Genomic DNA, 27982 nt, shown 5'->3' with positions numbered 1-27982 from the left:
TCTCCGAAAAATTGGAAATAGCAAATACACATGTTAAGAAAAGATAATAGGACTTCCGGTGGCGGCTATGAGTAGGTCACACCATATGCTGGCTCCCGCTCGGGTTGGAACTTTGGACCTTTTCCCCCGATTTTTTGTTGGACTTGATTCGGTAAATTGATGGTGGAGGCAATTGTGGTGTGGTTTCCTACATCAGTGCATGGAGAGGCGGACTAGAAGTGCTCGCAAAGGAATAAATAGGCAAACAGAAAAGGCTTGGGCTGAAGCTGCAGCGGGAGACAGAATGGCGGACGATCAGAGTCCAGGCTTGTCGACCCAGCAGTCGATGGAGCAGCTGATGAAGTTTTTTCAGGAGGGCTTCGCCAAGCAGGAACAGGAATGCTTGGACCCGATTAAGGAATCGATTGCACAGCTGGAACTTAAGACTGGATGCCCAAGACCAGGTGATCCAGAAAGTAGAAAAGACACTGGCTGAGCAGGAGGAACATCAAACAGTGGTGGAGTCGGAGGTGGGGATGCTGAGAGACCAGCAGAAAAGGCTCCTGGAGAAGGTGGAAGAACTAGAGAACAAGTCGCGCAAGCAGAATTTGAGAATCGTTGGTCTCCTGGAGGGGTCCGAAGGAGCGGACGCTGGGGCATACATAGCAGGCATGTTCGAGATGGGACGTTCTCCCGACCCTTGGAGGTGGCCAGGGTTCACAGAGCACTCGCGAGGAAGCCCAGAGTGGGGGACCCCCCAAGGGCACTGGTGGTGAGATTCCACAGTATTTTACTGTGGGCCAGGCAGATACAGAGTTGTAAATGGGAGAATAGTATCCTGCGGATCTATCAAGATCTGAATGCGGATGTAGCCAGGAGAAGAGCGGCTGGTTTAGCACAGGGCTAAATCACTGGCCTTGAAAGCAGACCAAGGCAGGCCAGCAGCACGGTTCAATTCCTGTACCAGCCTCCCCGAACAGGCGACGGAATGTGGCGACTCGGGGCTTTTCATAGTAACTTCATTTGAAGTCTACTTGTGACAATAAGCGATTTTCATTTCAAGAGTCGTAGGGAACAATAGGTAGGAGAATGTCTAGTACCATGGGCGGGGGTCACCAAGCTAGCTGGACGGGCTAGCTCACGGAAGCACAGTGGGGGGGTGAGCAGATGTTATGCTTGTTAAAGGGGTTGGTTTACATAGTGCTGTTACCGGGGGGGGGGGGATATTCTGCTGACGGGGGGGACCTTTGCTGTGGGACAGAAAGGCAGTTGGGGGGCGGAGGATGTCTGAGGGCGGGCCGGCAGATGTGGGCTGGAGACTGGCCCAAGAAAGGTGATGGCTGATCGGCGAGGGGGGGGGGGGGGGGGCTAAATGGGCCAGTTAAGAGGGCACATGTGCTCGCGCATCTGAGAGGATTGAAGGCGGGCGTGGTAATGTTACAGGAGACGCACCTTAGAGTAACGGATCAGATAAGAGTAAGGAACGGATGGGTCGGACAGGTTTTTCCACTCGGAGTTGGACTCCAAGACAGGAGGGGTCGGGATCCTGATTAATAAGTGAGTGTTATATGAGGCAGGAAGAATAGTTACGGATGTGGGAGGCCGGTACATTATGGTCAGTGGGAAGCTGGAGGGACTGCCGGTGGTACTAGTGAATGCGTACGCGCCAAATTGGGATGATGTGGAGTTTATAAAGGGGATGTTGGGGAAGATCCTTGACCCAGATTCGCATAATTTGGTCATGGGAGGAGACTTTAACACAGTTATCAACCTTGGGCTAGACCGGTCGAGCTCAAGGACGGGAAGGGTGCCAGCAATGGCGAAGGAGCTAAAGGGGTCATGGACCCATGGAGATTTGGGCAGCCGTGAGTGAAGGAGTTCTCCTTCTACTCACATGTACATAAATTGTACTCCCGGATTGACTTTTATATTTTGAACAGGGCTCTACTGACGGGGGTAGTGGACACGGGATACTCGGCAATCACAATCTCGGATCATGTCCCGCACTGGGTTGACCTGCAGGTTAGCAAGGAGAGTAGCCAGCGCCCGCACTGGAGGCTGGATGTGGAACTTTTAGCTGATGAAGAAATGTGCGGGCGGCTGAGGAAATGTATTCAGAACTACCTGGAAGTGATCGGCATGGGTGAAGTTTCGGCGGCGGTGGTCTGGGAGGCATTGAAGCCGGTGGTTAGCGGGGAGTTGATCTCGATACGGGCCCACAGGGAGGAGGCAGACACAGCAGAGACAGACCGACTGATAAAGGGAGATATTGCAGGTCGACAGGAAATATGCAGAGACCCCAGAGGCAGGGCTTCGAAAAAGGAGCGATGGAGGCTACAGGCAGAGTTCGGCTTGTTAGCTACGGGGAAGGCGGTGGAGCAGCTGAGGAAGGCAAGGAGGCGATTTATGAACGTGGGAAGAAGACCAGCAGAGTGCTTGTGCAACAGCTTAGAAAGAGGGAGGCAGCCAGGGAGATTGGGAAAGTAAAGGACAGGGACGGGAACCTGGTCGGAGACTCAGCAGGGGTGAATAAGGCGTTCAAGGAGTTTTACAGCAGGTGTATGAGTCGAAACCCCCTGCTAGGCCGGAGGGGATGAGGCACTTTTTAGCAGGGGTTGAAGTTCCCGAAGATGGATGGGGGTTGGTAGAAGGGTAGAAGGGCTGGGGGCCCCGATCGGGTTGGAGGAAATAGCAGAGGGACTGAAGGCCATGCAGTCGGGTAAAGCCCCGGGGCCGGACGGGTACCCAGTGGAGTTCTATGAAATGTTCTCGAGGATATTGGGGTCGCTGTTGATGAGGACATTCAATGAGGCAAGGGAACATGAGGTGCTTACCCCGACGATGTCACAAGCCACTATCTCATTGATCCTGAAGCGGGACAAGGACCCGGAGTTATACGGGTCCTATAGGCCGATATCCCTACTAAACGCGGACGCCAAACTGCTGGCCAAAATCTTGTCCTCTAGGATTGAAGACTGTGTTCCGGATGTGATTGGGAAGGACCAGACGGGATTTGTTAAGGGTAGGCAGTTGGCGACTAACATAAGAAGGTTGTTAAATGTGATTATGATGCCCCCAGAAGGTAGGGACGTGGAGGTAGTGGCCGCAAAGGACAGAGAAGGCACCTGATCGGGCGGAATGGGAATATCTGTGGGAGCTACTGGGGTAGTTTGGATTTGGGCGGGGCTTCATCGACTGGGCCAGGGGCTGGTTTAGCACAGGGCTAAATCACTGGCTTTGAAAGCAAACCAAGGCAGGCCAGCAGCACGGTTTCAATTCCCGCACCAGCCTCCCCGAACAGACGCTGGAATGTGGCGACTAGAGGTTTTCACAGTAACTTCATTTGAAGCCTACTTGTGACAAAAAGCGATTTTCATTTCATTTTAAGGCTGTTGTATCAGGCTCCTGTTTCAAGCGTACGGGCGAACAGGTCAATATCGGACTATTTCAGGCTGCATCGGGGTACGAGACAGGGATGCCTGCTCTCCCCACTTCGCGTTAGTCATAGAGCCGCTGGCAATTGCATTGAGAGCCTCAAGGGGCTGGTCCGGGAAAGGGTGGGGGGGGTTGGAACACAGGGTTCCGCTATACGCAGACGACCTGCTCCTATATGTTTCGGACCAACTAGAGGGGATGGAAGAAATTATGAGGATTCTGGGGGACATTTGGCCGGTTTTCGGGTTATAAACTGAATATGAGAAAAGTGAGATGTTTGCGATCCAGGCAAGGGGGCAGGAGAGGCGACTGGGGGAGCTGCCATTTAGGGTGGTGGGGGAAGCTTTCGATACCGAGGCATTCAGGTGGCGCGGGAATGGGAACAGCTTTACAATTTAAATTAGGCCCGATTAGTACACCAAATTAAGGACGATTTACGAAGGTGGGACGCGATTCTGTTGTCACTAGCTGGGAGGGTGCAGACAGTGAAAATGACGGGCCTCCCGAGATTCCTGTTTGTGTTTCAATGTCTCCCCATCTTTATTCCACAGTCCTTCTTTAAACGGGTCAATAAGGTGATCACCGGCTTTGTATGGGCGGTAAGACCCCGCGAGTAACAAAGGGGATGCTTAAGCAGGGGGGGGGACAGGTGCTGCCGAACTTTAGTAATTATTACTGTGCGGCGAATATAGCCATGATCAGGAAGTGGGGGGGTCGGCATGACAGTGTTTGGAGGTGGCATCATGCAAGGGCACCAGTTTGGTGGGGTTGGTAACGGCGCCTCTGCCGTTCCCGCCAGCACGGTACTCCACCAGCCTCGTGCTGGTAGCGGCCCTGAGAGTCTGGGGGCAATGGAGGAGGCATGTGGGAGCGGAGGAAGCATCGGTGTGGTCTCCAATCTGTAATAATCACCGGTTTGCCCCAGCAAGTCTGGATGGAGGGTTCCGGAGATGGCAGAGAGCAGGGGTTGAGAGAATGGGAGATATGTTTATAGAGGGGAGCTTTTCTAGCCTGAGAGAGCTGGAGGAGAAATTTGGATTGACGAGGGGAAATGAGTTTAGGTACCTGCACGTGCAGGACTCAACCTTTGACACCGGTCTCAACCTTCCCGCTCCTGCCACTAAGGGGGATTCAGGACAGGGTAGTTTCTAGAATGTGGGTGGGACAAGAGAGGGTTAAGGAGCTTATGGAGTCAGAGGAGACGCAGACCGAGGAGTTAAAACACAAATGGGAAGAGGAGTTAGGAGGAGAGATAGAGGATGGTCTCTGGGCGGACACATTGAGTAGAGTCAACGTGTCCACAACATGTGCCAGGCTCAGCCTGATACAATTTAAAGTCGTTCACCGGGCTCACATGACAGTGGCCCGGATGAGCAGGTTCTTTGGAGTAGAAGATAGGTGCGCAAGGTGTGCGGGAGGATCAGCGAACCATGTCCATATGTTCTGGGCATGCCAGAAGCTTAGGGGATTCTGGCAGGGGTTTGCGGATGTCATGTCCAAGGTGCTAAAAGCAAGGGTGGCACCGAGTCCAGAGGTGGCAATTTTCGGAAGACCCTGGAATCCAGGAGGAGAAAGAGGTAGACGTTCTAACCTTTGCTTCCCTGGTAGCACGGAGACGGATACTATTAGCTTGGAGGGACCCAAAGCCGCCGAAGACGGAGATCTGGCTAACTGACATGGCTGTTTTTCTCTGTTTGGAGAAAATTAAGTTCGCCTTGAGAGGGTCAATGTTGGGGTTCGCCAGGAGGTGGCAGCCGTTTGTCGACCCCTTTGGGGAAAATTAACCGTCAGCTGAAGGGGGTGGGGGGGGGGGGGGGGGGGTTGGGGGTTAGCTTAGCTTAGAACATAGAACAGTACAGCACAGAACAGGCCCTTCGGCCCTCGATGTTGTGCCGAGCAATGATCACCCTACTCAAACCCACATATCCACCCTATACCCGTAACCCAACAACCCCCCCCAGTATTTGCTGAGCTAGCTGATGTCAATCAGAGTGACAATAGTAGTGATGCAACTGGTCTCAGACTGGACGCTATTTCTGAATGTTTTTAGTGACCATGATCAGAATGTGTACGTTTATGGTGCTCAGTTCAGAACATGTTCAGCCATGGTACTCTTATGATCAAACAACTTGTTGGCGCATTGGTCAATTGGATGAAGCTCTGTCGGATTACACCCCAAGTGTTGGTCAACCTCTTCTGAAGGAGAGGGAAAAGGGAAGAAAATAGGAACAGAAAAGAGAAAAATAATTTTATAATGATATCAGGTTCTCAAACATTATTCAATACCTGGATATTGTTGAACTGGTGTGGCTCCTCTTCAGTGCTGTCACCATCTTCTGATTCAGACACTTCAATGAAACTTTCAATTGTTTTTGGCACTTTGCATTTTTTCAGTTTCAAAAACTTCTCCAGTTCTTCTCTGCTATCTATAGAAATTAAAAATTTAGTGAAGAAAACAAAGAACAAAGAAAATTACAGCACAGGAACAGGCCCTTCGGGTCTCCCAGCCTGCGCCGATCCAGATCCTTTATCTAAACCTGTTGCCTATTTTCCAAAGTCTACGTCTCTCTGTTCCCCACCCGTTCATGTATCTGTCCAGATGCATTTTAAATGATGCTATCGTACCCACCTCTACCACTTCCGCTGGCAAAGCATTCCAGGCACCCACCACCCTCTGCGTAAAAAACTTTCCACGCACATCTCCATTAAACTTTCCCCCTCTCATCTTGAAATCGTGACCCCTTGCAATTGACACCCCCACTCTTTGAAAAAGCTTGTTGCTGTCCACCCTGTCCATACCTCTCATAATTTTGTAGACCTCAATCAGGTCTCCCCTCAACCTCCGTCTTTCCAATGAAAACAATCCTAATCTACTCAACCTTTCTTCATAGCTAGCACCCTCCATACCAGGCAACATCCTGGTGAACCTCCTCTGCACCCTCTCTAAAGCATCCACATCCTTCTGGTAATGTGGCCACCAGAACTGCATGCAGTATTCCAAATGTGGCCTAACCAAAGTCCTATACAACTGTAACATGACCTGCCGACTCTTGTACTCAATACCCCATCCGATGAAGGCAAGCATGCTGTATGCCTTCTTGACCACTCTATCGACCTGCGTTGCCACCTTCAGGGTACAATGGACCTGAACTCCCAGATCTCTCTGTACATCAATTTTCCCCAGGACTCTTCCATTGACCATACAGTCTGCTCTTGAGTTAGATCTTCCAAAATGCATCACCTCGCATTTGCCTGGATTGAACTCCATCTGCCATTTCTCTGCTCAACTCTCTAATCTATCTATATTTTGCTGTATTCGCTGACAGTCCACCTCGCTATCTGCAACTCCACCAATCTTAGTATCATCTGCAAACTTGCTCATCAGACCACTTATACCTTCATCCAGATCATGTATGTATATCACAAACAACAGTGGTCCGAGCATGGATCCCTGTGGAACACCAATAGTCACCTTTCTCCATTTTGAGACACTCCCTTCCACCACTACTCTCTGTCCCCTGTTGCCCAGCCAGTTCTTTATCCATCTAGCTAGTACACCCTGAACCCCATACGACTTCACTTTTTCCATCAACCTGCCATGGGGAACTTTATCAAATGCTTTACTGAAGTCCATGTATATGACGTCTACAGCCCTCCCCTCATCAACTAACTTTGTCACTTCCTCAAAGAATTCTATTAGGTTTGTAATACATGACCTTCCCTGCACAAAACCATGCTGCCTATCACTGATAAGTCTATTTTCTTCCAAATGTGAATAGATCCGATCCCTCAGTATCTTCTCCAACAGTTTGCCTACCACTGACATCAAGCTCACAGGTCTATAATTCCCTAGATTATCCCTGCTACCCTTCTTAAACAAAGGGACAACATTCTCCAGTCCTCTGGGACCTCATTCGTGCTCAAGGATGCTGCAAAGGTATCTGTTAAGGCCCCAGCTATTTTGTCCCTTGCTTCCCTCAGTAACCTGGGATAGATCCCATCCGGTCCTGGGGACTTGTCCACCTTAATGCCTTTTAGAATACCCAAAACCTCCCCCTTCCTTATGCCGACATGACCTAGAGTATTTAAACATCCATCCCTAACCTCAACATCCATCATGTCCCTCTCCTTGGTGAATACCGATGCAAAGTACTCATTAAGAAGCTCACTCATTTCCTCTGACTCCACGCCTAAATTCCCTCTTTTGTCTTTGAGTGGGCCAATCCTTTCTCTAGTTACCCTCTTTCTCCTTATATATGAATAAAAGGCTTTGGGATTTTCCTTAACCCTGTTAGCCAAAGATATCTCATGACCCCTTTTAGCCCTCTTTATTGCATGTTTGAGATTTGTCCTACTTTCCCGATATTCCTCCAAAGCTTCATCAGTTTTGAGTCGCCTCGATCTTATGTATGCTTCCTTTTTCATTTTAGCTAGTCTCACAATTCCACCCGTCATCCATGGTTCCCTAATCTTGCCATTTCTATCTCTCATTTTCACAGGGACATGTTTGTCCTGCACTCTAATCAACCTTTCCTTAAAAGACTCCCACATTTCAAATGTGGATTTACCCTTAAACAGCTGCTCCCAATCCACATTCCCGAGCTCCTGCCGAATTTTGTTATAGTTGGCCTTTCCCCAATTTAGCACTCTTCCTTTAGGACCACTCTTGTCTTTGTCCATGAGTACTCTAAAACTTATGGAATTGTGATCGCTATTCCCAAAGTAATCGCCGACTGAAACGTCAACCACCTGGCCGGGATCATTCCCCAATACCAGGTCCAGTATGGCCCCTTCCCGAGTTGGACTATTTACATACTGCTCTAAAAAACTCTCCTGGATGCTCCTTGCAAATTCTGCTCCATCTACGCCTCCAACACTACATGAGTCCCATTCAATGTTGGGGAAGTTAAAATCTCCCATGACAACCACCCTATTGCTCCTACATTGTTCTATAATCTGTCTACATATTTGTACCTCTACTTCACGCTCGCTTTTGGGAGGCCTATAGTAAAGTCCCAACAATGTTACTGCACCCTTCCTATTTCTTAGCTCTATCCATAGTGCCTCAGTGCTCGAAGTTTAATAAAAATCAACAACTTTTACTGATGCCGTATTTATCCTGCCAGATGTTATCTGAAAATGTATACCTCTTCACTATACTTTAAAATTAATTAGAAAAGCACTGCTGTTTCATTGAAAATATCACTTGTGGCAGCAAGGTGGCGCAGTGGGTTTGCCCTGCTGCCTCACGGCGCCAAGATCCCAGGTTCAATCCTGGCTCTAGGTCACTGTCCGTGTGGAGTTTGCACATTCTCCCCGTGTCTGCGTGGGTTTCGCCCCCACAACCCAAAGATGTGCAGGGTAGGTCAATTGGCCACGTTAAATTGCCCGTTAATTGGAGAAAATGATTTGGGTATTCTAAATTTTTTTAAAAAGGGGAAAAAAAAGAAATATCACTTGTATATTTTTAAAATTAAAAATCACGTTTACCAACTTTCAGATGTCAAAATGTAAAATTCTATAATCACCATAAAAATGGAACAACATTAATGTACTTAAGTGCAAACTTACACATTACTCTGAACATGGTGGAAAAACCGTTGTGAAGGGGATGGTACGGTGGCTAGCACTGCTGCTTCACAGCGCAAGAGACCTGGGTACAATTCCGGCCTTGGGTCACTTGGTCCGTGTGGAGTTTGCACTTTCTCCCCGTGTCTGCGCGAGTTCCCTCCGGGTGCTCCGGTTTTCTTCCACAGTCCAAAGACGTGCAGGTTAGGTGGATTGGCCATGCTAAATTGCCCTTAGTGTCTAAAGGTCTGTAGGTTAGGTGGGGTTACGGGGTGGGCCGAGGTAGGGTGCTCTGCCAGATGGTCGGTGCATACTCAATGGGCCGAATGGCCTCCTCCTGCACTGTAGGAATTCTATGGTTCTATGGCTTCATAAAAATGCAGACTCTCGGAATGATCTGTGGGTTTCAATTCTTTATAATTGTATTATTTTTATGTTCCTAATGCTCAAAACATTCTTATATAGTGATTTGATTTCCTTTCAAATAATTTTGACCAAGAGAAGCTTTGCTGAAATATATGAAAAATTCTAATCGCTGTTTTTTATTTTGTCAAAACGCTCACTCAAAAATGAGAAATAGGTTACAACAAAATTCCTATTTCTAGAATGATTAAATTTTTTTTAAAAGGCACATTTTCTGCTGGGTTTGTCTCCTTCGGGAGGTCGAGAGATTGAGAAAGTGTTCAAAATCACGAGGAATCTGGACAGAATAGAAAGAGAGAAACTGTTCCCAATGGCAAAAGAAAAGACACTGATTTAAAATCAGTGGTAGAAGAACCAAAGGCAGCTTAAAAAAACTCCTTCTGAGTGGTAGGTGGGGTTTCTGCCCGACATATTCATCTAGATTGAGAGGTATATAAATGCAAATTGTTGTATTTATGTAAAGCAGGATTACAAATTGCTGTCACTGAGTCTACATCCCTCCATAGGTTGAGCTGTAAAGGCTCCCACATACTGCTAGCTCCAACATAATCATAACTTAGTGGAAACATCCACTTCAGTGCTCTTAGTTTCGCAGTAAAAATCCTTGCAAAAGTAACACCTTGCTGAATGAAGTTTAACTGGATTTTTAAAACTGTGTACACCACTAAAGCTAGATACGCTGAATGCCTTAATGCCCTCAAAAAGCTCAGTTTTTTTTGGATTGCCCAATTTCGGCATAATGTAAATTTCACAGAATTATAAAATATTTAATGATTCGCATTTTAAAGAAGTTTATTTAGTTTTGTTTCTTTCTTAATCCAATCATAATCATTTAAATCCAAAAATTTGGTGGGGGGGGGGGGGGGGGGAAGAGAGAGAAAGAGACAGAGAGAGAGAAAGAAAGGTGTCAGTACTATAGTTACCAAAGAGTTAGAAGTGGTTTAAATTCTTTTAACTTCCTGGGTAACTATCACTGGAAGGAATTATGCGAAGTTTGGCATTCAAATCGCAGTTTCGGATGGTTCCGATTACAGGGCTATTGCATGAGACCTTAACGACAGCTCTGCCCCATTTTTGGGCTACCTTCCTGGTAAATTTCTCCTCTTTATCCTAGCTAGCTGAAGGCATTACTGCTAATCCTGGACCAACATAAACTACATGCAGAGGCATTAAACAATGAGTTTGCAAAATTAGGTGTCTCTGTGGTATCTGTAACTATGCCTATATTATGTATTACAATTGTTCAAGGTGGTGTCACAACAGCTGTTCTGGGGCATCAGATGAAACACAGTCACATCATATTACCTACACAGATCCTACATGGCTATGCTAGTTTTGTGACAGTTTGAATACATGGACTGTTGGATTCAACAAATTTGATTGCTTTTCACCCACCTACAAGCCACACACCCCACCAACCAAGATGCATGCAAGGAAAGTTACATCAGTAAAGTTAAAATTAAAAGATAAGGGGGCAGCATGGTGGCAGTGGTTAGCACTGCTGCCTCACAGCACCAGGTTCTATCCCAGCCCCTCCTGGGTCACTGTCCATGTGGAGTTTGCACACTCTCCGGTGTCTGCAAGGGTCTCACCCCCCACAACCCAAAGATGTGTGGGGTAGATGGATTGGAGATCTAAATTGCCCCTGAATTGGAAAAAAAATTGGTACTCTAAATTTTTTTTAAAGTATAAAAAAAGAGAGAAATGATGAGTGGATGACTCGAAACATTAGCTCTTTTCTCTCCTGACAGATGCTGCCAGATCTGCTGAGATTGTCCAGCATTTTCCCTTTCGTTTGTGGAAAATCTGACACAGCCAGCAGAAATACAAAATGGAATTGGGCAGGACAGAAAACGCCAGCAAACCTTGGAGGTACATTAAATCAAAAAGAAAGGATAACACTGGAATTCCAATCTTACAAGTAGGGAATAAGTTACAACTGGATGACAAAGAAAAAGCTGAAGCTTTCGAGCTCCGAGTTTCAGTGACTTTGAGGAAGGAATTCGTCCCCGAACTCAAATCTGCAGTACAAAAGCAGCCTTACAAGAACATACCTGATGTTATAATTAATTACAAACAAAAAAAGGTGTTGCGAAACTCCTGCATAACATTGGTCCATCCAAAGTTTGACATTCCAAAGCACACACTTCAAACTGCAGCAAGTTAGTTGGCACCAATGTTACAGTACATTGTTTAACAATCCACAAACAAAGGAGCACTATCAGTTGGCTGGTTCAGGGCTAACATCTCTCCAATTTACAACAACCCGCCAATGATCCAAAGTACTAACCTATTTTGCTTACTAATATTTGATATAAATTACTTGAACAGATCATGGATAGCCAGCTAATGAGAAATCCTGAAGGGTGATCTTATGGATGATTACCAGGCCTTTCACAAAGCCAGGTCAACATAAAACACAACACTTCGTTAGCATCCACAATTTGGCCTTGAAAATCACATCACCACATATCTAACTATTTTAGGTGTTTCCAAGACTTTTGACCATGTACCACTTACAAAGCTAGTGGATAAACTAGATCATTACGGAGTCCAAAGAAATAAGAAGCAATGGATAAGAACATTTCTTACTACATGGCAATAACAAGTCAGTTGCTGTGGAAGCCTCAAACTGGAACACACGAATCAGAAGCCACTTGGCCACTCAAACATACTCTGCCACCCAATGAAACCATGGCTAATCTGATTGTAACCTCCATTCCCACCAACCCAGAGAACCTTTCACCCCTTGTTTATCAAGAATCAATCTACCTCTGCCTTAAAAATATTAAAGACTCTGTTTCAACTGTACTTTGAGGAGAGTTCCAAAGACACTCAACCTTCAGAGAATAAAATATCTTCATCTTGGTCTTAACTGGGAAATCCCATATGATGAAAACAGTGATCCTGAGTCTGTCTTATAGAATCCCTACAGTGCAGAAGAAAGCCATTTGGCCCATCAAGTCTGCACAGACCTTCTGAAATAGCACACATACCTCCTAACCTGCACATCTTCAGGAATTAAGGGGCATTTGTTTTTAGGATGGTCAATCTGCCTAACCTACACATCTTCGGACATTAAGGGGAATTTATTTTAGCATGGCACGTCCTGGGTCCAAACTTGCTTCTTCCTCTTTGAAATTATATCCAGGATGAAAGGTCAAGCCAGATCAGATTCTTCAAATTACTTCCCAATCTACAGAGGATTTACTGAGGCTGCTGTGGTTAGTCTCCAGGAAGATCTAAATAATCTCGTCAAATGGGTCAATAGAAGAGGAATAACATTCAATGTAGAAAAATGCAACATCATGCAAAGCAGAAATACTCGATGACCATCAGCAACCAACTTTACGATGCATGATTTCCCCTTGAAGTTAAGGAATGTCAAAATAACAGGCCTTCATATCGCTGATAGCCAAAAAAAACACCGGCCCAACGGAATGCGGATCGTTCAGACCTATTTCGCTGTTCAATGTGGATGTGAAAAAGGAAGGGGTAACACTGGAATTCCAATCTCACAAGAAGGGAATAAGTTACTACTGGATGACAAAGAAAAAGCTGAAGCTCTAAGCTCAGAGTTTCAGTCCTGGCCAAGAGACTGGAGAACTGCATACCAGAGGTGGTCGCAGAGGATCAGACAGGTTTTGTTATGGGTAGACAGCTAACTACAAAAATCAGACGGCTGCTGAATGTGATAGTGACCCCATCTGGGGAGAGAATAGTAGAGGTGATTGTCTCTCTGGACGCAGAGACGGCCTTCGAAAGAGTCGAGTGGAAGTACCTCAATGAGGTACTAGAGCGGTCTGGGCTAGGAACAAAGTTCACCACATGGATGAAAGTCCTGTACAACGCCCCCAAGGCAGCATTCGCACCAACACCACCAGCTCCGAATACTTCCAGCTGCACAGAGGCACAAGGCAGGGATACTCGCTGTGACAGCTCTTGTTCGCCCTGGCAATTGCCCTGCAAGAGGCAGAAGGCTGGAAGGGAATTCAACGAGGAGGCAGAGAGCACAGGTCTCACTCTATGCAGATGACTTGATCATCTTGGACCCGCAAAATGGTATGAAAGAAATCACGAAGTTCCTGGGAGAATTTGGAGCCTTCTCGGGCGACAAACTCAACCTGAATCCGAGAGAGGGAGGGGCAGAGCTGGATGATCCACCATTTAAAATAGCCCAAAGCAAATTCCGCTCCTGGGGTTCCAGATATCCCATGACTGGACACAGATCCACAAGCAGAACCTGACCTGTCAGGCGGAGGAAGTAAAAAAGGACCTGAGATAGGATGCACTCCCACTTTCCCTGGTGGGGAGGGTGCAGGCGATCAAGATGAAAGTACTGCCTAGGTTTCTCTTGTTCTTCGGATCTATACCGATCCTTTTATAACTTTATTAGTGTCACAAGTAGGCTTGCATTAACACTGCAATGAAGTTACTGTGAAAAGCCCCTAGTCGCCACACTATGCCGCCTGTTTGGGTACACTGAGCAAATTCAGAGTGTCCAATTCACCTCACAAGCACGTCTTTCGGGACTTGTGGGAGGAAATCTGAGCACCCGGAGGAAACCCATGCAGACATGCGGAGAACGTGCAGACTCCGCACAGACAGTGACCGAAGGTGGGAATCGAACCCGGGTCCCTGGTACTGTGAGGCAACAGTACTAACCACTGTGCTACCGTGCCGCCTATTTACATCCCCAAGGCCTTTTTCAAAGCAATAGACAAAATGATTATGGCATCTGTGTGGGGAGGGAAAAATCCTAGAATCTCCAAAACAGTACTACAAAGGAGAAGAGGGACGGTGTTGGAGGGGTTACTGGACGATGACGCAGTTTGGGAAAGGGGAACTGTGGCGCAACTTCTAGAAAGGACATGCTCGCCACTGGACAAACAAGGGAAAATTGGAAGGAAGAGCCAGGGATGGAAATAGGGTGGGGACTCTGGGACGAAGCACTGAACCTACTCCTGTGCAAGGCAAGCCTCATGCAGTTAAAAGTGGTGCACAGAGCGCACCTGACAAGAATCTGAATGAGTTCTGGGCCTGCCCCAGACTTGTCGGGTTTTGGACAGCCTTCTTCAAGTCGATGTCCAAGGTTGTGGGGGTGAGGGTAGAGCCGTGCCCAAGAGTGGCAGTTTTTGGGGTATATATGGGGAAGAGGGCCAAAGCCCTTGCCTTTGCTTCCCTAATCGCCCGTCGGAGAATCCTCCTCGGCTGGCGATCACCGGCACCACCCACAGCTGCACATTGGCTGCCAGACCTATCTGAATTTCTCACCTGGAGAAGATTAAGTTCACCATCTGAGGGTCAGAGGATGGCTTCCACAAAGCATGGACGCCATTCACCAACTTGTTCCAAGACCTAGTAGAAGCTGATAGAGCGGGGGAAGGGGGGGATGCATGGGAGCCACCGGGACCGCAGGGAGCAGACAAAAATGGGAAGGAGGAAAACAGTGGAGGGAGAGACCAGAGGAAACAACAAGAGGGAGGCCAGAAAGTGCCCGACACAGGAACCAGAAGGCCCAATACAAGGCCACACGAAAGACAACCTGCAAAAAGCAGGCTGACAACAGGATGGGAAGAGGAGGGAAGGAGGGAGGGGTGGCCAAGCAATAGGGAGGGGGAAGGGAGAAGGAGGGCACTGCCCACAGATAAACACCAAACAACCACCCACAGTGAAGTAAAGCCCAAGGGAAAGACCCTGAGACAGCAAAACAAGGTAGGGTTGGGGTGGGGACGATCCTGAAAAATAACATCTTGTAAATTTTAACTGTTTCATCTATCTTTAACCAACGTACAGTGTAAGAATGTAAAACTTTAATAAAAGTATAATTTTTAAATGCCAAAATAATTTGAAGGGGAATGTACAAAGTCAACAAGTGGCTTCCAAGGCACCCAAAGTGCGAGTTTGTAAAACGGAACTTCCGTCACTAACTACAATGAAAAATAAGGTACCAAAAGCTAGTTGGGCAACATCTTTTGAGTATAGCGTAGCTCCTTGACATTCATATACTGCTAAAAAAACAATACCCTCCTTGAGAAAGTTTGATGCCAAGCAGCTTGCTTTGTTACAATGACTTGCAAGATACCAGTTGGTCATGTCTCTAGGCTGGCACAGTCGCCAGAACTGAAGCTAGGCACACAGATTGCCATGCCTCTATAAAATAAAGGCATGACAACCAACAGCGCTAATTGTTCACATCCAAACATGCTCTCTTTGCTAATTCCTTCTCTACCCCCACTTCCACCATCAACTGACATGAACTATTTGGGACTGGAAGAAGCTCTCACAAACCTTAATTCCATGCCTTCCAAGGACTCATTTAAGGAAAATCTTTTGAACATTTTAAATTAATGTGATCAACTGCATAGTTGTGCACCTCTTGTGAATAATCCCTGGTGGAGGACTACAGAGGAAGCCTTACCGAGTACCGACATGCCTGCTGCTGCATGTCAAGGCATTCCCTTGATTAGGAATTTGATTTAAATCGTCACCAGAAGAAGGGAAAACCACACCACAGAGATGACAGATTTTCAAGACAGCTTTCTTTGAAGTCAGGTTAAGCTTTGGCACTGAGCGTAAAATCCTCATTATAATGCATGTCTGGCATTGTATCACAGTTTTGCTATTTTGAATCGACAATTCTGTTTCCTTTCCCTATTTGCAATAGTAGTTCTCTTGGTATCAATAGGCAACTTAAAATCTCCAATTATTGCAGCACTTTTGCTCTTAAAGTGTCATGAACATAAAATACATCTCTGGACCTTGCCCAGAGACTAAACATCATAAATGGAACCAGACTCTAGTAAGGAGCCAACATCTTCTAAATGAGAAGGAATTAATCTGGAACACCATAAAAATAAAAACACCTAATTTGAATTTTAAAGTAGTCACAGGACTATTAGCTTATTTTAATTAATTTTAATAATGCAGTGCCAATCATCAGCAGGGGTGCTGAAATTGACTTCAACTAGTTAAAGGGAAATAAAGTGTCTTCACTCCAATAACCTGTTCTGACAGAAAATGGCATCAGATCCATCCAGCAGTCGTCAAGATTTACACATGAAGAATTGCTACGTAGGAGGGTACATGAAGGCTATAATATGTTTTAGAGAGGCAAGGAGAGAAAATAGGTGTAAAAATAAATTGCTGTATTGGGAATCAGAGACATTTAAATTTGAGAAATTCAGGGGAAAATACAAGCCTCATGTTGAAGATCATCATTGAGATTGAAAGCATTTGCTCAACCTATGTTCTTAGTTTCTTCAAAGTGTCAAATTCTTTGGTAGCTTTGTTAATTTGGCAGTGGACTTTCTCCAATCAGGAAGATTCTGAACAGCCCAGCACGGTGCAAAATCACATTAAATCTCACATGTGCTGTATTTTTAACCCTTTAGGGGATGCATCACAGGTTTTCTGTGGAACAGAGCCTATCTTCCAGCAGAGTAAGGTCATAGAGGTGTGGAAATAAATGGAATTTTCCGTGCCTGAGTAGTTCCATTGGGATCCATCTTTTCTGGATGCCCCTAGGTGGTCTATGGACTTCTTAAGCTCAAGTAATGAAGTCTCCTCATCTGACTCATCCAAGGCAGGAAGCTGCAGGAGTGTCAAACAAGGATTTCTGTTTGGTATCGCCTTGTTGCTGATCATCACCTTCCCTGAAAATATGGAAGGAGTCTACTTGCACACTGTCAGGCAACAAGCTCCACAATCTATCAAGATAAAATGCAATGGCACACATTGCACTGATCAGGGAGCACCAGTAATGTTGCACGAATCACCCACACAGCAATTCAGCTACAAAAACTCATGGATAGTTTCTCCTATGCTTTAACTTATTCTCCAAATGCAAACTTCAAGTGGGTCAACTCTGCCACTGATCACATTAAATAACTGGAATAAGAGGGATGCAGGGAACAACTGCTCTCATTGTTGAAGGCAATCCCATAGTGTAAATGATGAGGCACTATAAGAGGTGCTGCTTGTTGATGGAATTGAGACACAAAGAGCACCAACCAAGATTAGAGAAATGCCATGAAATTGATATATCACAAGAGGAATTAAATAGGGGAGACACATTCGCATCCTCCACACTTAACTGTACAAGTTTCTATGCATGTTCAATCATTTAAATTTTAACCTAACCATAGCTGAATGTAAATATTGATATGAAAACAAGGTTCTGGAGAAAATAAAGTCTTTCTAAATATTTCAATCCAAAGTTGCACAAAGTGGTTTCATTATGAGGTCCTCCATGACACAACAGTAAGGCAGCATTCAATAAAACAGCCATCAAGTCCAGAAGGTTCAAAACAACATTCTAAATCTGTCCTAAATTTATTCATTTCAATTATGGCTGCACTTTTAACTTTGGCTCCCCAAGGCTAGGATTAGGATAAAATTAGCCAATGTTCCTTCTCCTGAATAGTACCCAGTGATCTTTTCGGGGAGGTGCACAATACAGATGTCAGGTGGAAAGAAGCTTAGTCTTGACAATGATTTCCTTCATAGCCAAAGACTGGATTCTTTAAATTGCAATTGTATTAGCATCAAAGTGTTCTGGTTTAATAGCCTAGTGAAGAATATCATCCAACAATGACTGCCGTTAGGTGGAGGGTCACATTCTAGGAGGTTGCAGGAGGATGTGTAATAGAGCTCTAGTCATTCAGTCTCTGGAACGTAGAGGTCAACTAGTCAAACAACACCAGAGTCACCCTTGTCTGTAAGTTTAAAGAGAACGTTAGGGTTAGTTTTGAGAATGGAGTGTTGCAAGTTTTCTGACAGTGGCTTTGCAGAACAACTTTGTTCAGGCTACAAGAATAGCCTGCAGCTTTCTGGTCACCTGTCATTTTAATTCTCTGCCTCACTCCAACCAGACCTCGGTCTCCTGCAAGGTTCCTGTGAAGTTCAACATAAGCTTGAAGACCAGCTTTATAGTCTATTGGACTCACGATTAAGTTTAACAATTTCAAATCATAACAGGCCATTTTTTTTTCAAACAGTTGCTGTTGATAATGATTCAGCTATTCCTGTTTATACCTGCTCTTCATTTTTACACTTCCTCTGGAATTGCCCTATCCACTGCCTCTTTTTGTCTTGCAACATTATCTCTGTTGCCATTTAATCTCTCCTGGTTTTTTTAACCATTCAATCACAGACTTTCCATTTTGTTCTTTCCTCCCCATCCCACTTCCCCTGCCTTTATGCTTGCTTAAAATCTGAGGCATCTATAATTTTTTATCCCTGATGAAATCTCATTGACCTGAAACATAAACATCAAAAGACAGACATCAAAAAAGTACAGCACAAAACGAGGCCATTCGGCCTATTGTGTATGTGCAGGCCATAAAAGAGCGATCCAGCCTAATCTCATTTCTGAATTCTTGGACCATAGCTCTGTAGGTTCAAGCACCTAAAATGCACAACCAAGTATTGTTAATTGAAATGATGGTCTCTGCCCCTACGAGAGTTACAGGCAGCATGTTGCAGGTCCACCCCCCCACCGGATGAAACATTTCCCCTCAGCTCCCCTCTAATCCTTCTGTCAATTACTTTATACTCAGGCCAGCTGATTATTGACCTGTACAGTAAGTACTAAGGGAAATAGGTTCTTCTCATCCACTCAGTCTAAACTCATGCTTTTGCACCTCCAATAACATTTCTTCTCCATTCCAAAGTAAACAACCCCAGGCTTACCTCATAGCACAAATTCACCATTCCCAGACATTTCCTCTCTATCCATTCAAGTCTGATGACATCCTTCTTGTAATGTGTCCAGAACTGTATGCATCACTCTGTGTTTTGATTAGTATTTTAGAGTTCTGACATAAGCTCTCTGCTTTTAAATTCTAGGCCTCATCTAACAAAAGTATCCTTTTGTCTTCTACCTGTCCTGCTACCTTCATGGAGCTGTGAACATTCACTCCAAGCCCTCTCTCTGTTCCTTTACACTTCTCAATATTGTACCATTGGTGTACTTTCCTTCATTACCCTCCCCAATTACATACTTCATACATTGCCAGATTAAATTCCGTTTGCCATTTTTCTGCCCAAATGACCAGCCTATTGATTCCTTCCCACAGTCCGCAGCTTTCTTTCTCACTATCATTTTCTGTATTATCTACAAACGTCTTAATCATGTTCCCTGGACAGAGGGAAGCAGAAACCTTCATGTTGTCCTCATGTTGAAGTAAACGTTCCAAGCTGAAAACCAGCAAAATAATTCTGTCAAGACGACGCCTGAACCCTGGCCACCAGGCTCTCAGTCCAAACAGAAAAACACATAGAAAATGGATTCCCTCTGGGATAACAAAAGCCGAGAAATAAATCTGGAATGACAACGTGCTGGTTCAAGTTGAAGGCCTATCCTGGACAAAATATGAGCTATTCATTAAAGAAGTCTCTGACAAGAGTGTGGACATTGTTACCCCGCAGGAAATCCACCTCGTGGGCCACTCCAGCCATCGAGTTCACATTCCCAGGTACCAACTCACTGCAAGCAGAGATAACAAGATATACAGCCGAGCCAGATACGTCAAGGAAATCTTCATCCAAGACACAGGAGACCCAAAATCAGATGACCACTACTCCATCTCCATCAATGTAGGTAAGCTGCCCAGTACAAATGTCTACAAGTCACCAAATGATCTCTGGCCCAAAATCATAATACAATCTGCAGCACACCCATTTCAAAAGCCAACATCGCAAGTAGGGGTATCTAAACAACACTGGGATGGCAGAACGGTTAGACTGGGCCTCTGTGTATGACCAAAGACTTGTGTACGATGCAAAGCAGCCTGGCAGACTATACCGCCAAGTGGATCAGCTGATCTTTGTTTCACAACTCACAACAGGAGCCTGATGCTGAGGTGCTCTCCAACTTGGAGGAGGGGGTTGAAGGGTGGGTCAGTAAATTTGCTGATGACACCAAGATTGGTGGAGTAGTGGATGGTGTGGAGGGCTGTTGTAGGCTGCAAAGAGATATTGATAGGATGCAGAGCAGGGCCGAAAAATGGCAAATGTAGTTTCACCCTGATAAGTGCGAGGTGATTCATTTTGGTAGGACAAATTTGAATGCGGATTACAGCGTCAACGGCAGGGTTCTGAGGAATGTGGAGGAACAGAGAGATCTTGGGGTTCATGTCCACAGATCTCTGAACTGTTGCCACCCAAGTGGATAGAGCCGTGAAGAAGGCCTATAGTGTGTAAGCGTTTATTAACAGGGGGCTTGAGTTTAAGAGCCGTGGGGTTATGCTGCAACTGTAGAGGACCCTGGTGAGACCTCATTTGGAGTATTGTGTGCAGTTCTGGTCACCTCATTATAGGAAGGATGTGGAAGCATTGGAAAGGGTGCAAAGGAGATTTACCAGGATGCTGCCTGGGTTGGAGGGTAGGTCTTATGAGGAAAGGTTGAGGGAGCTAGGGCTTTTCTCATTGGAACGAAGGAGGATGAGAGGCGACTTAATAGAGGTTTATAAGATGATGAGGGGGATAAATAGAGTGGACGTTCAGCGTCTTTTTCCTCGGGTGGATGTAGCTGTTACACAGGGGCATAACTATAAGGTTTGGGGTGGGAGATATAGGAGGGATGTTCGAGGTAGGTTCTTTACTCAGAGTGGTTAGAGCGTGGAATGGACTGCCTGCTCTGATAGTATAGGAACTTTCAAGCGGTTATTGGATAGGCACGTGGAGCACACCAGAATGACAGGGAGTGGGATAGCTTGATCTTGGTTTCGGACAAATTTGTTTACGGGGGCCAGAGAAAACCTTTCATCCCCTGCTGGACCCCAGAAAGTGAACAGTTCCTGGAAGAATTTAGGAAAATGAAGACCCCTATGTAGCCACAGCAGTTTGAGTCCCTTGATGACAAATACCTCAAAATAGCAGGAAACAGCACAGGCACCAATCCAAACATCTGGCTCAAATTCAATATAATGGCCATTGCCAAGCCAAGGAAGACACTCGGCGTCACACACAGCTACTGCCCTATCGCTTTTCTCCTAATAGCATACAAGGGCCTGCAACATCACCTGCCAAACAGACGGTTACCCCAGAAGCAACAACTCCTTATGACTGCCCACCACACCCGAACAGGTAGGTTTTCACACGGGCTGCAATTGCTCTGAGCTGATCCTGACAATGACCACGCATATTGTTGGGCCAGTGCCCAGAAAGACTTGAAGACAGGAACTCCGCCTTTAATGACTTATCATAGAATCCATTGTGCAGAAGGAGACTATTTGGCACATCGAGTCTGCACCGACCCTTTCGACAACCACACTACCAAGGCAAATCCCCTGTCCTATTCCTGCAACCCAACCCTAAGGGGCAATTTAGCAGTGCCAATCCACCTCACCTTCACGTCTTTGGACTGTGGGAGGAAACCATACGTCAGGCGAGGGGCAAAGTTGAGAAGGCAGGGCCTTCATAAAAAAACCTCAGCCGGTACAGGAATTGAACACGTGCTGCTGGCCTTGTTCTGCATCACAAACCAGTTGTCTAGCCCACTGAGCTAAACCAACCCCCAGCTGGAGCCACTGAATGGATTGTTAACCTCAACAAAGTATAATTGCTTCCACAGGAAAATGGATAAAGAAGCAAAAAGAAATCATTGATTTGTACCACAAAAAGCAAGGGAACCAGTTCGGAGTCCTATAGAACTCCGGGCCTCACGGTAGCATGGTGGTTAGCATCAATGCTTCACAGCTCCAGGGTCCCAGGTTCGATTCCCGGCTGGGTCACTGTCTGTGTGGAGTCTGCACGTCCTCCCCGTGTGTGCGTGGGTTTCCTCCGGGTGCTCCGGTTTCCTCCCACAGTCCAAAGATGTGCAGGTTAGGTGGATTGGCCATGCTAAATTGCCCGTAGTGTAAGGTTAATGGGGGGATTGTTGGGATACGGGTTACGTGGGTTTAAGTAGGGTGATCATTGCTCGGCACAACATCGAGGGCTGAAGGGCCTGTTCTGTGCTGTACTGTTCTATAAGAACCCCACAGGAAACAGCCATCCATCACAAAGGTACCCGTCAACCAGCCGTTTGGACCCAATTTTCCTTTTACTCTTTGATCCAATGAGCTTGTACTTTACTAATCACTTTTACTTCAGAGGGGCGGCACGGTGGTTAGCACTGCTGCCTCACAGCATCAGGATTCAATTCCAACCTTGGTGACTGTGTGGAGTTTGTATGTTCTCTGTGTCTGCGTGGGTTCCCTCGGAGGACTCTCACAATCCAAAGATGTGATTAGGTGGATTGGCCATGCTAAATTGCCCCTTCTTGACCAAAAGTTTAGTGAGGTTATGGGTATAGGATGGGGACTTAGGTGGGATGCTCCTTCGGAGGGTCGGTGCAGACTCAATGGGCCGAATGGCTTCCTTCCGACTGTAGATTCTACAATTCTACACATGGGATCTTGTCAGAAGCCTTGCTAAAATCCATTACTGCATTAAAAATGCCATCTTCTTTTCTTTTACAAACAATTTTATTGAGGTATTTTAGGCATATAGAAAAAATGACATCTTTTTTGACCTCCATTGCTACCTCACCCAAAAATTAAGATTTCCCAGAGCGAGGCGACTTCTTGCAAGCTGTGCCCAGCATACCCTCTAATTCTATCTTTTACTCTTGTTCTATGCTTCTAAAACTTCGTTCTATCTCTTTTACATTATATTCTGCAGCCTCTCCTTCCCTACGTACAGGATGAGAGAAACAATACTTTTCACTGTATACCAATACATGTGACAATAATAAATAAAATAAAATAAATCAAGTTATTCAGATAAGAATCATACTGAAGTCACGTGGACTCAAAATATTAACTCTTGTTACTCTCTCCATTGATGCTGCCAGACCTGCGGAGTTTTTACATTTCATGTTTTTATTTTAGTCAGACATAACAAATCCATGGTGATTGCCCTTGGTTAATCCATACTTTTCTACATGTCAATTCATACTGTTCCTCAGAACCTTTGGCAATAATAGTTTGGCACTGAGGTTAGGCTGGTTGGCCTATAATTACTCAGTCTTATTACCTTCTCCCTTTTTAGACAACAGTACATCAACATTCTTTAAGCACCAATTCTGTAATCAGAGGATTGGAAAATAATGGTCAAAACCTCAATTTCTTTCCTTGCTTCCCTAATAGTCTGGAATACATTGAATTATGCCTCATGATTTATTGACTTTCAAAGATGCTAAACCTCATTTTGTTCGAGCTATCCACTATTTCACACTCCTCCTCCAATGTCTACATTATCCCCCTCTTTTGTGAAGAAAGATGTGAAATATTAAGAACGTACCCAAGTCTTTGGCTTCCATACAACAATCTCCACAGAAGCTACCTGACCTACTGAAGCCAGATTTCTGGCACCCAGTGTTTTTATTGCCCTTTATTAAAATAAGTGATGTTGGACAAGAGTGAAAACCTTACTGTTCAGAATCACATTTAGATGTGCCACTTGTTCAAATTGCTGGAAGGTTGCAAATGAGGAACCCTCACACTTCAGAAATTCTGAAAGATTTTTGAAACGTTTTTCCACACTAGTTCCTTAGCCAGTTTTATTAGGCTACAATATTTTCAGTCATTTTCTTCACGTTGTTATACGTGATGTAATCTTCAAATATGTATATATAAAACAAAATCTTCAAGCTGGCTTGTAATGCTGAACAAGGCGCGCGTTCAATTACCGTACTGGCCTCCCCGAACAGGCGCGGGAATGTGACCACTGTGAGCTTTTCACAGTAACTTCATTGAGCCTACTTGTGTCAATAAGCGATAATTATTATTAAAATGCAAAGCAATCGTTTAACTATATGTACACATGTAGTAGTGTCTCCAGGTGTCAGAAAGTAGTCATTACGTGTTGAAAAGGGAAAATAATATAAATTCAAATTTAACTCTTTCTTTGCAGAGGTGAAAAAAATAAAAGGGGCGGGAGATAAGAGTTCGAAGACACCATAGAGTAGTGGTGGCCGGAACAAAAACAATGAATAGTTCCGAGCCACCACCAGTTGGTGGGAGAGAGATTCCCCTGGCCCCGCCGCACCCCAACAGTATAGGGCTGAGGAGGGGGGCAGAAAAGTGCCCCGTGTTTTGACCAATTGTGCCTCTTTCGGAGGGGAAACTCTCCAAACAAACACCCGCCTTTGCTGCAGCTGAGAGGATAGTCAGAGCCCAGCGGTGGGCTAACACTAAACACATTCACTCCTCTCCTCCTGGTTTCCGGCCTGGGTTCGTACCTACCTCCCAGAGCAAGAATCTGGGCCTTCCGGCAGTGGCCCCCCTTGGTAACGGCGCCTATTTCCGGCTCTCCCGGGCCGGGCCCTGATCCCGGAGCCGGTCCCACTGCCGGTCCCAGTCCCATTGCCGGCAGCATCAATCGGTAAACTTGTTTCTTGTTGAAGTCGCACTTGGAGGTGGGGTGGAAATTTTTAATGTGGGACACGGGCACGATGTGATGCACTTGGTCCTGCAGGAAGCGCACGCAGGCGAACATTTCTGTTGGTGAAGGGCGACAGCAGCTTCCCAGTCCGGCTCCGAGTGGAGAGAGAGGCCGGGGTGCAGCCAGCAGCCAGATCTCAGGCTCCACCGTGAGCCCCCAGCAGCAGCTGGCTGCGCCTGACGTCACCAGCAGAAGCGCACTGGCGCCGGCAAGAGGCAGAGTCAGACGACCCCAGGGCAGATAGGGCAACGCAACTAGCAAGCTGGCATTATCACTGTCGCCCGACTGTATGTGACACAAAAGCAACAGGATTAAAGGCTGCGAATCACACTCCACGCAATTAATTTGTCGCAGGGGACCCAATCACTTGCCTTAATTATTAATACATTGTTGGGGAATGGGATAATTCCGCATCTGGTACAAAGCTCTCGCAACAGGCTGAACCAAACAACACGCAGACCAGACCAGGTAAATGACTGTTCAGCACGATTTGCAAGATTCAGGAAATCATGCAAACTTTACCTGGCACAATGCTCGTGATGCAGCGAATAACCAAGACGATGAGCAGAATGCTAAAAGAACGTTAATGCACAAGGCAGACCTCTATTAATGTATACGTACGCTCTTTGCACTTTCTGGTTTAAAAAGAATCACCTCCCTTTCTGCCTGCAAATCCTGTGCGATAGAAATTCCAAAACTCATCACATTTAGAAAACTGTATAAGTATAAACTGCTTAATCTCTCTTTCGAAGACAAGTCCTTCATCCCTGGAATCAATCTATTGAATCTTCTTTGAACCACCTAGAGTGCATTTACATCCTCCTCAAGTAAGGGGACCAAAATTGTGCATGGTGCACCAGATATGGTCTCAACAATGCCCTACAGTTACAATAGCCCTTTTATACTCTTCCATTAGCAATGAATGCCAAATGCCACTTGGCTTCCTTATTACCCGGTACACCTGCAAACTAACTAACCTTCTGCGACTCATGCACATTGACATCTGCACCGAAGTATTTTAACGTTTCTTCCCATTTAGATAAAATTAAGGGCGGCACAGCAGCACAATGATTATCACTGCTCCTCAGTGCCAGGGACCCGGGTTCAATTCCAGCCTTCTCCCTGTGTATGCTTGGGTTTCCTCCCACAATCCAAAGATGTGTGGGTTAGGTGGATAGGCCATGCTAAATTTCTCCTAGTGTCCAAAAGTTAGGTGGGGTTACTGGGTTATGGGGATACAGTGGGGGCCCATCTTTCAGAGTTGTGGTGTAGACCCAATTGGCTGAATGGCCTCCTTCTGCATTGTACTGATTTTTATGATTCTATTCTCTGAAGTTGCCTTTTTATTCCTCTGACCAAAATGGATAACCTCTCATTTATCCATGAACAATTCCATCTGTCAAAAGGTCAATGAAAATAAATTCCTGGTCAGTGTGTTTCTAGCCCAACAAGGAAGGAAGACGGAAGGAAGCAATGCTGGATCTAGTTCAGGGACATGAAGTAGAGCATGGGAACAGTGGTTAGAATATCACAGGTTTAGAAGGTTATGGAAAAGGACAATGTACAATCAAGTGTAAAAATACTCAAATAAAAACAAAATTCTGGATAATCTCAGCAAATCTGGCAACATATGTGGAGATCAAAAAAAGAGGTTTTTAAAAAAATATTTTAATTCTCCTTTTTCACATTTTCATCCAAATTTAAGCCCACCATCAGTCAACAATAACACATACAATGTCAAACCCCTGGTGAACAATCCCCTCCTCCCACCAACCTCCCAACATTTTAAATACAAACATCAAAGAAAAGGAATCAGGAATCCACCATCCACTCATACATAGTCATCAACAACATAGTCCAAACCCCTCCCTGCGCCAATGCCCCCCCCCCCCCTAATTTACTTAAGCAAGGAGTCAGGAGGGCTAAAAGGGGTCACAAAGTCATTGGCAAATAGGGTTAAGGAAAATCCCAAGGCTTTTTACACATACATGAAGAGCAAGAGGGTAGCCAGGAAAAGGGTTGGCCCACTGAAGGACAGGGGAGGGAATCTTATGTGTGGAGCCAGAGGAAATTGGCGAGGTACTAAATGAATACTTTGCATTAGTATTCACCAAAGAGAAGGAATTGATGGATGTTGAGTCTGGAGAAGGGTATGTAAATAACCTGGGTCACATTGAGATCCAAAAAGACGAAGTGTTGGGTGTCTTAAAAAATATTAAGGTAGATAAGTCCCCAGGGCCTGATGGGATATACTCCAGAAAACTGAAGGAGGCGAGAGGGGAAATTGCTGAGACCTTGACAGAAATCTTTGGATCCTCACTGTCTTCAGGTGACGTCCCGGAGGAATGGAGAATAGCGAATGTTGTTCCTTTGTTTAAGAAGGGTAGCAAGGATAATCCAGGGAACTACAGACCGGTGAGCCTTACGTCAGTGGTAGGGAAATTACTGAATTCTTTGAGACAGGATCTACTCCGATTTGGAAGCAAGTGGACGTATAAATGAGAGGCAGCACGGTTTTATGAAGGGGAGGTAGTGTCTCACTAACTTGATAAGAGTTTTTCGAGGAGGTCACAAAGGTGATTGATGCAGTTAGGGCAGTGGATGTTGTCTATATGGACTTTAGTAAGGCCTTTGACAAAGTCCCTCATGGCAGACTGGTACAAAAGGTGAAGTCACACGGGATCAGAGGTGAGCTGGCAAGATGGATACAGAACTGGCTAGATCATAGAAGGCAGAGAGTCGCAATGGAAGGGTGCTTTTCTGATTGAAGGGCTGTGACTAGTGGTGTTCCACAGGGATCAGTGTTGGGACCTTTGCTATTTATAATATATAGAAATGATTTGGAGGAAATGTAACTGGTCTGAATAGTAAGTTTGCGGATGATACAAAGGTTGGTGGAATTGCGGATAGCAATGAGGACTGTCAGAGGATTCAGCAGGATTTAGATCGTTTGGAGACTTGGGCATTTAGGTGGCAGATGGAGTTTAATCCGGACAAATGTCAGGTAATGCATTTTGGAAGGTCTAATGCAGGTAGGAAATATACAGTGAATGGTAGAACCCTCAAGAGTGTTGACAGTCAGAGAGATCTAGGTGTACAGGTCCACAGGTCACTGAAAGGGGCAACACAGGTGGAGAAGGTAGTC

General features: G+C 45.6%; 1 protein-coding gene across 4 annotated transcripts in view; it reads right to left on the bottom strand.

Moving 5' to 3' along the window:
• bend5 (BEN domain containing 5) overlaps positions 1–27982 on the bottom strand; it is a 253252-nt gene that overhangs the window by 183481 nt on the left and 41789 nt on the right. The window contains exons 1-2 of one of the 4 annotated variants that reach the window (XM_038809772.1): positions 24639–25070; positions 5701–5840 (exon numbers count right to left, since the gene is read on the bottom strand). In XM_038809772.1, the coding sequence (XP_038665700.1) occupies positions 5701–5840; positions 24639–24891 (393 nt within the window). In that variant the 5' untranslated portion in view covers positions 24892–25070. Of the gene's footprint in view, positions 1–5700; positions 5841–24638; positions 25071–27982 lie in introns of those variants that run through there. The other 3 variants (XM_038809773.1, XM_038809774.1, XM_038809776.1) reach the window with 3 other exon arrangements.

The sequence above is a fragment of the Scyliorhinus canicula genome, chromosome 10, assembly GCF_902713615.1.
Source record: "Scyliorhinus canicula chromosome 10, sScyCan1.1, whole genome shotgun sequence".
NCBI classification, from domain to species: domain Eukaryota; kingdom Metazoa; phylum Chordata; class Chondrichthyes; order Carcharhiniformes; family Scyliorhinidae; genus Scyliorhinus; species Scyliorhinus canicula.
This window is presented reverse-complemented; position numbering and strand designations above follow the sequence as displayed.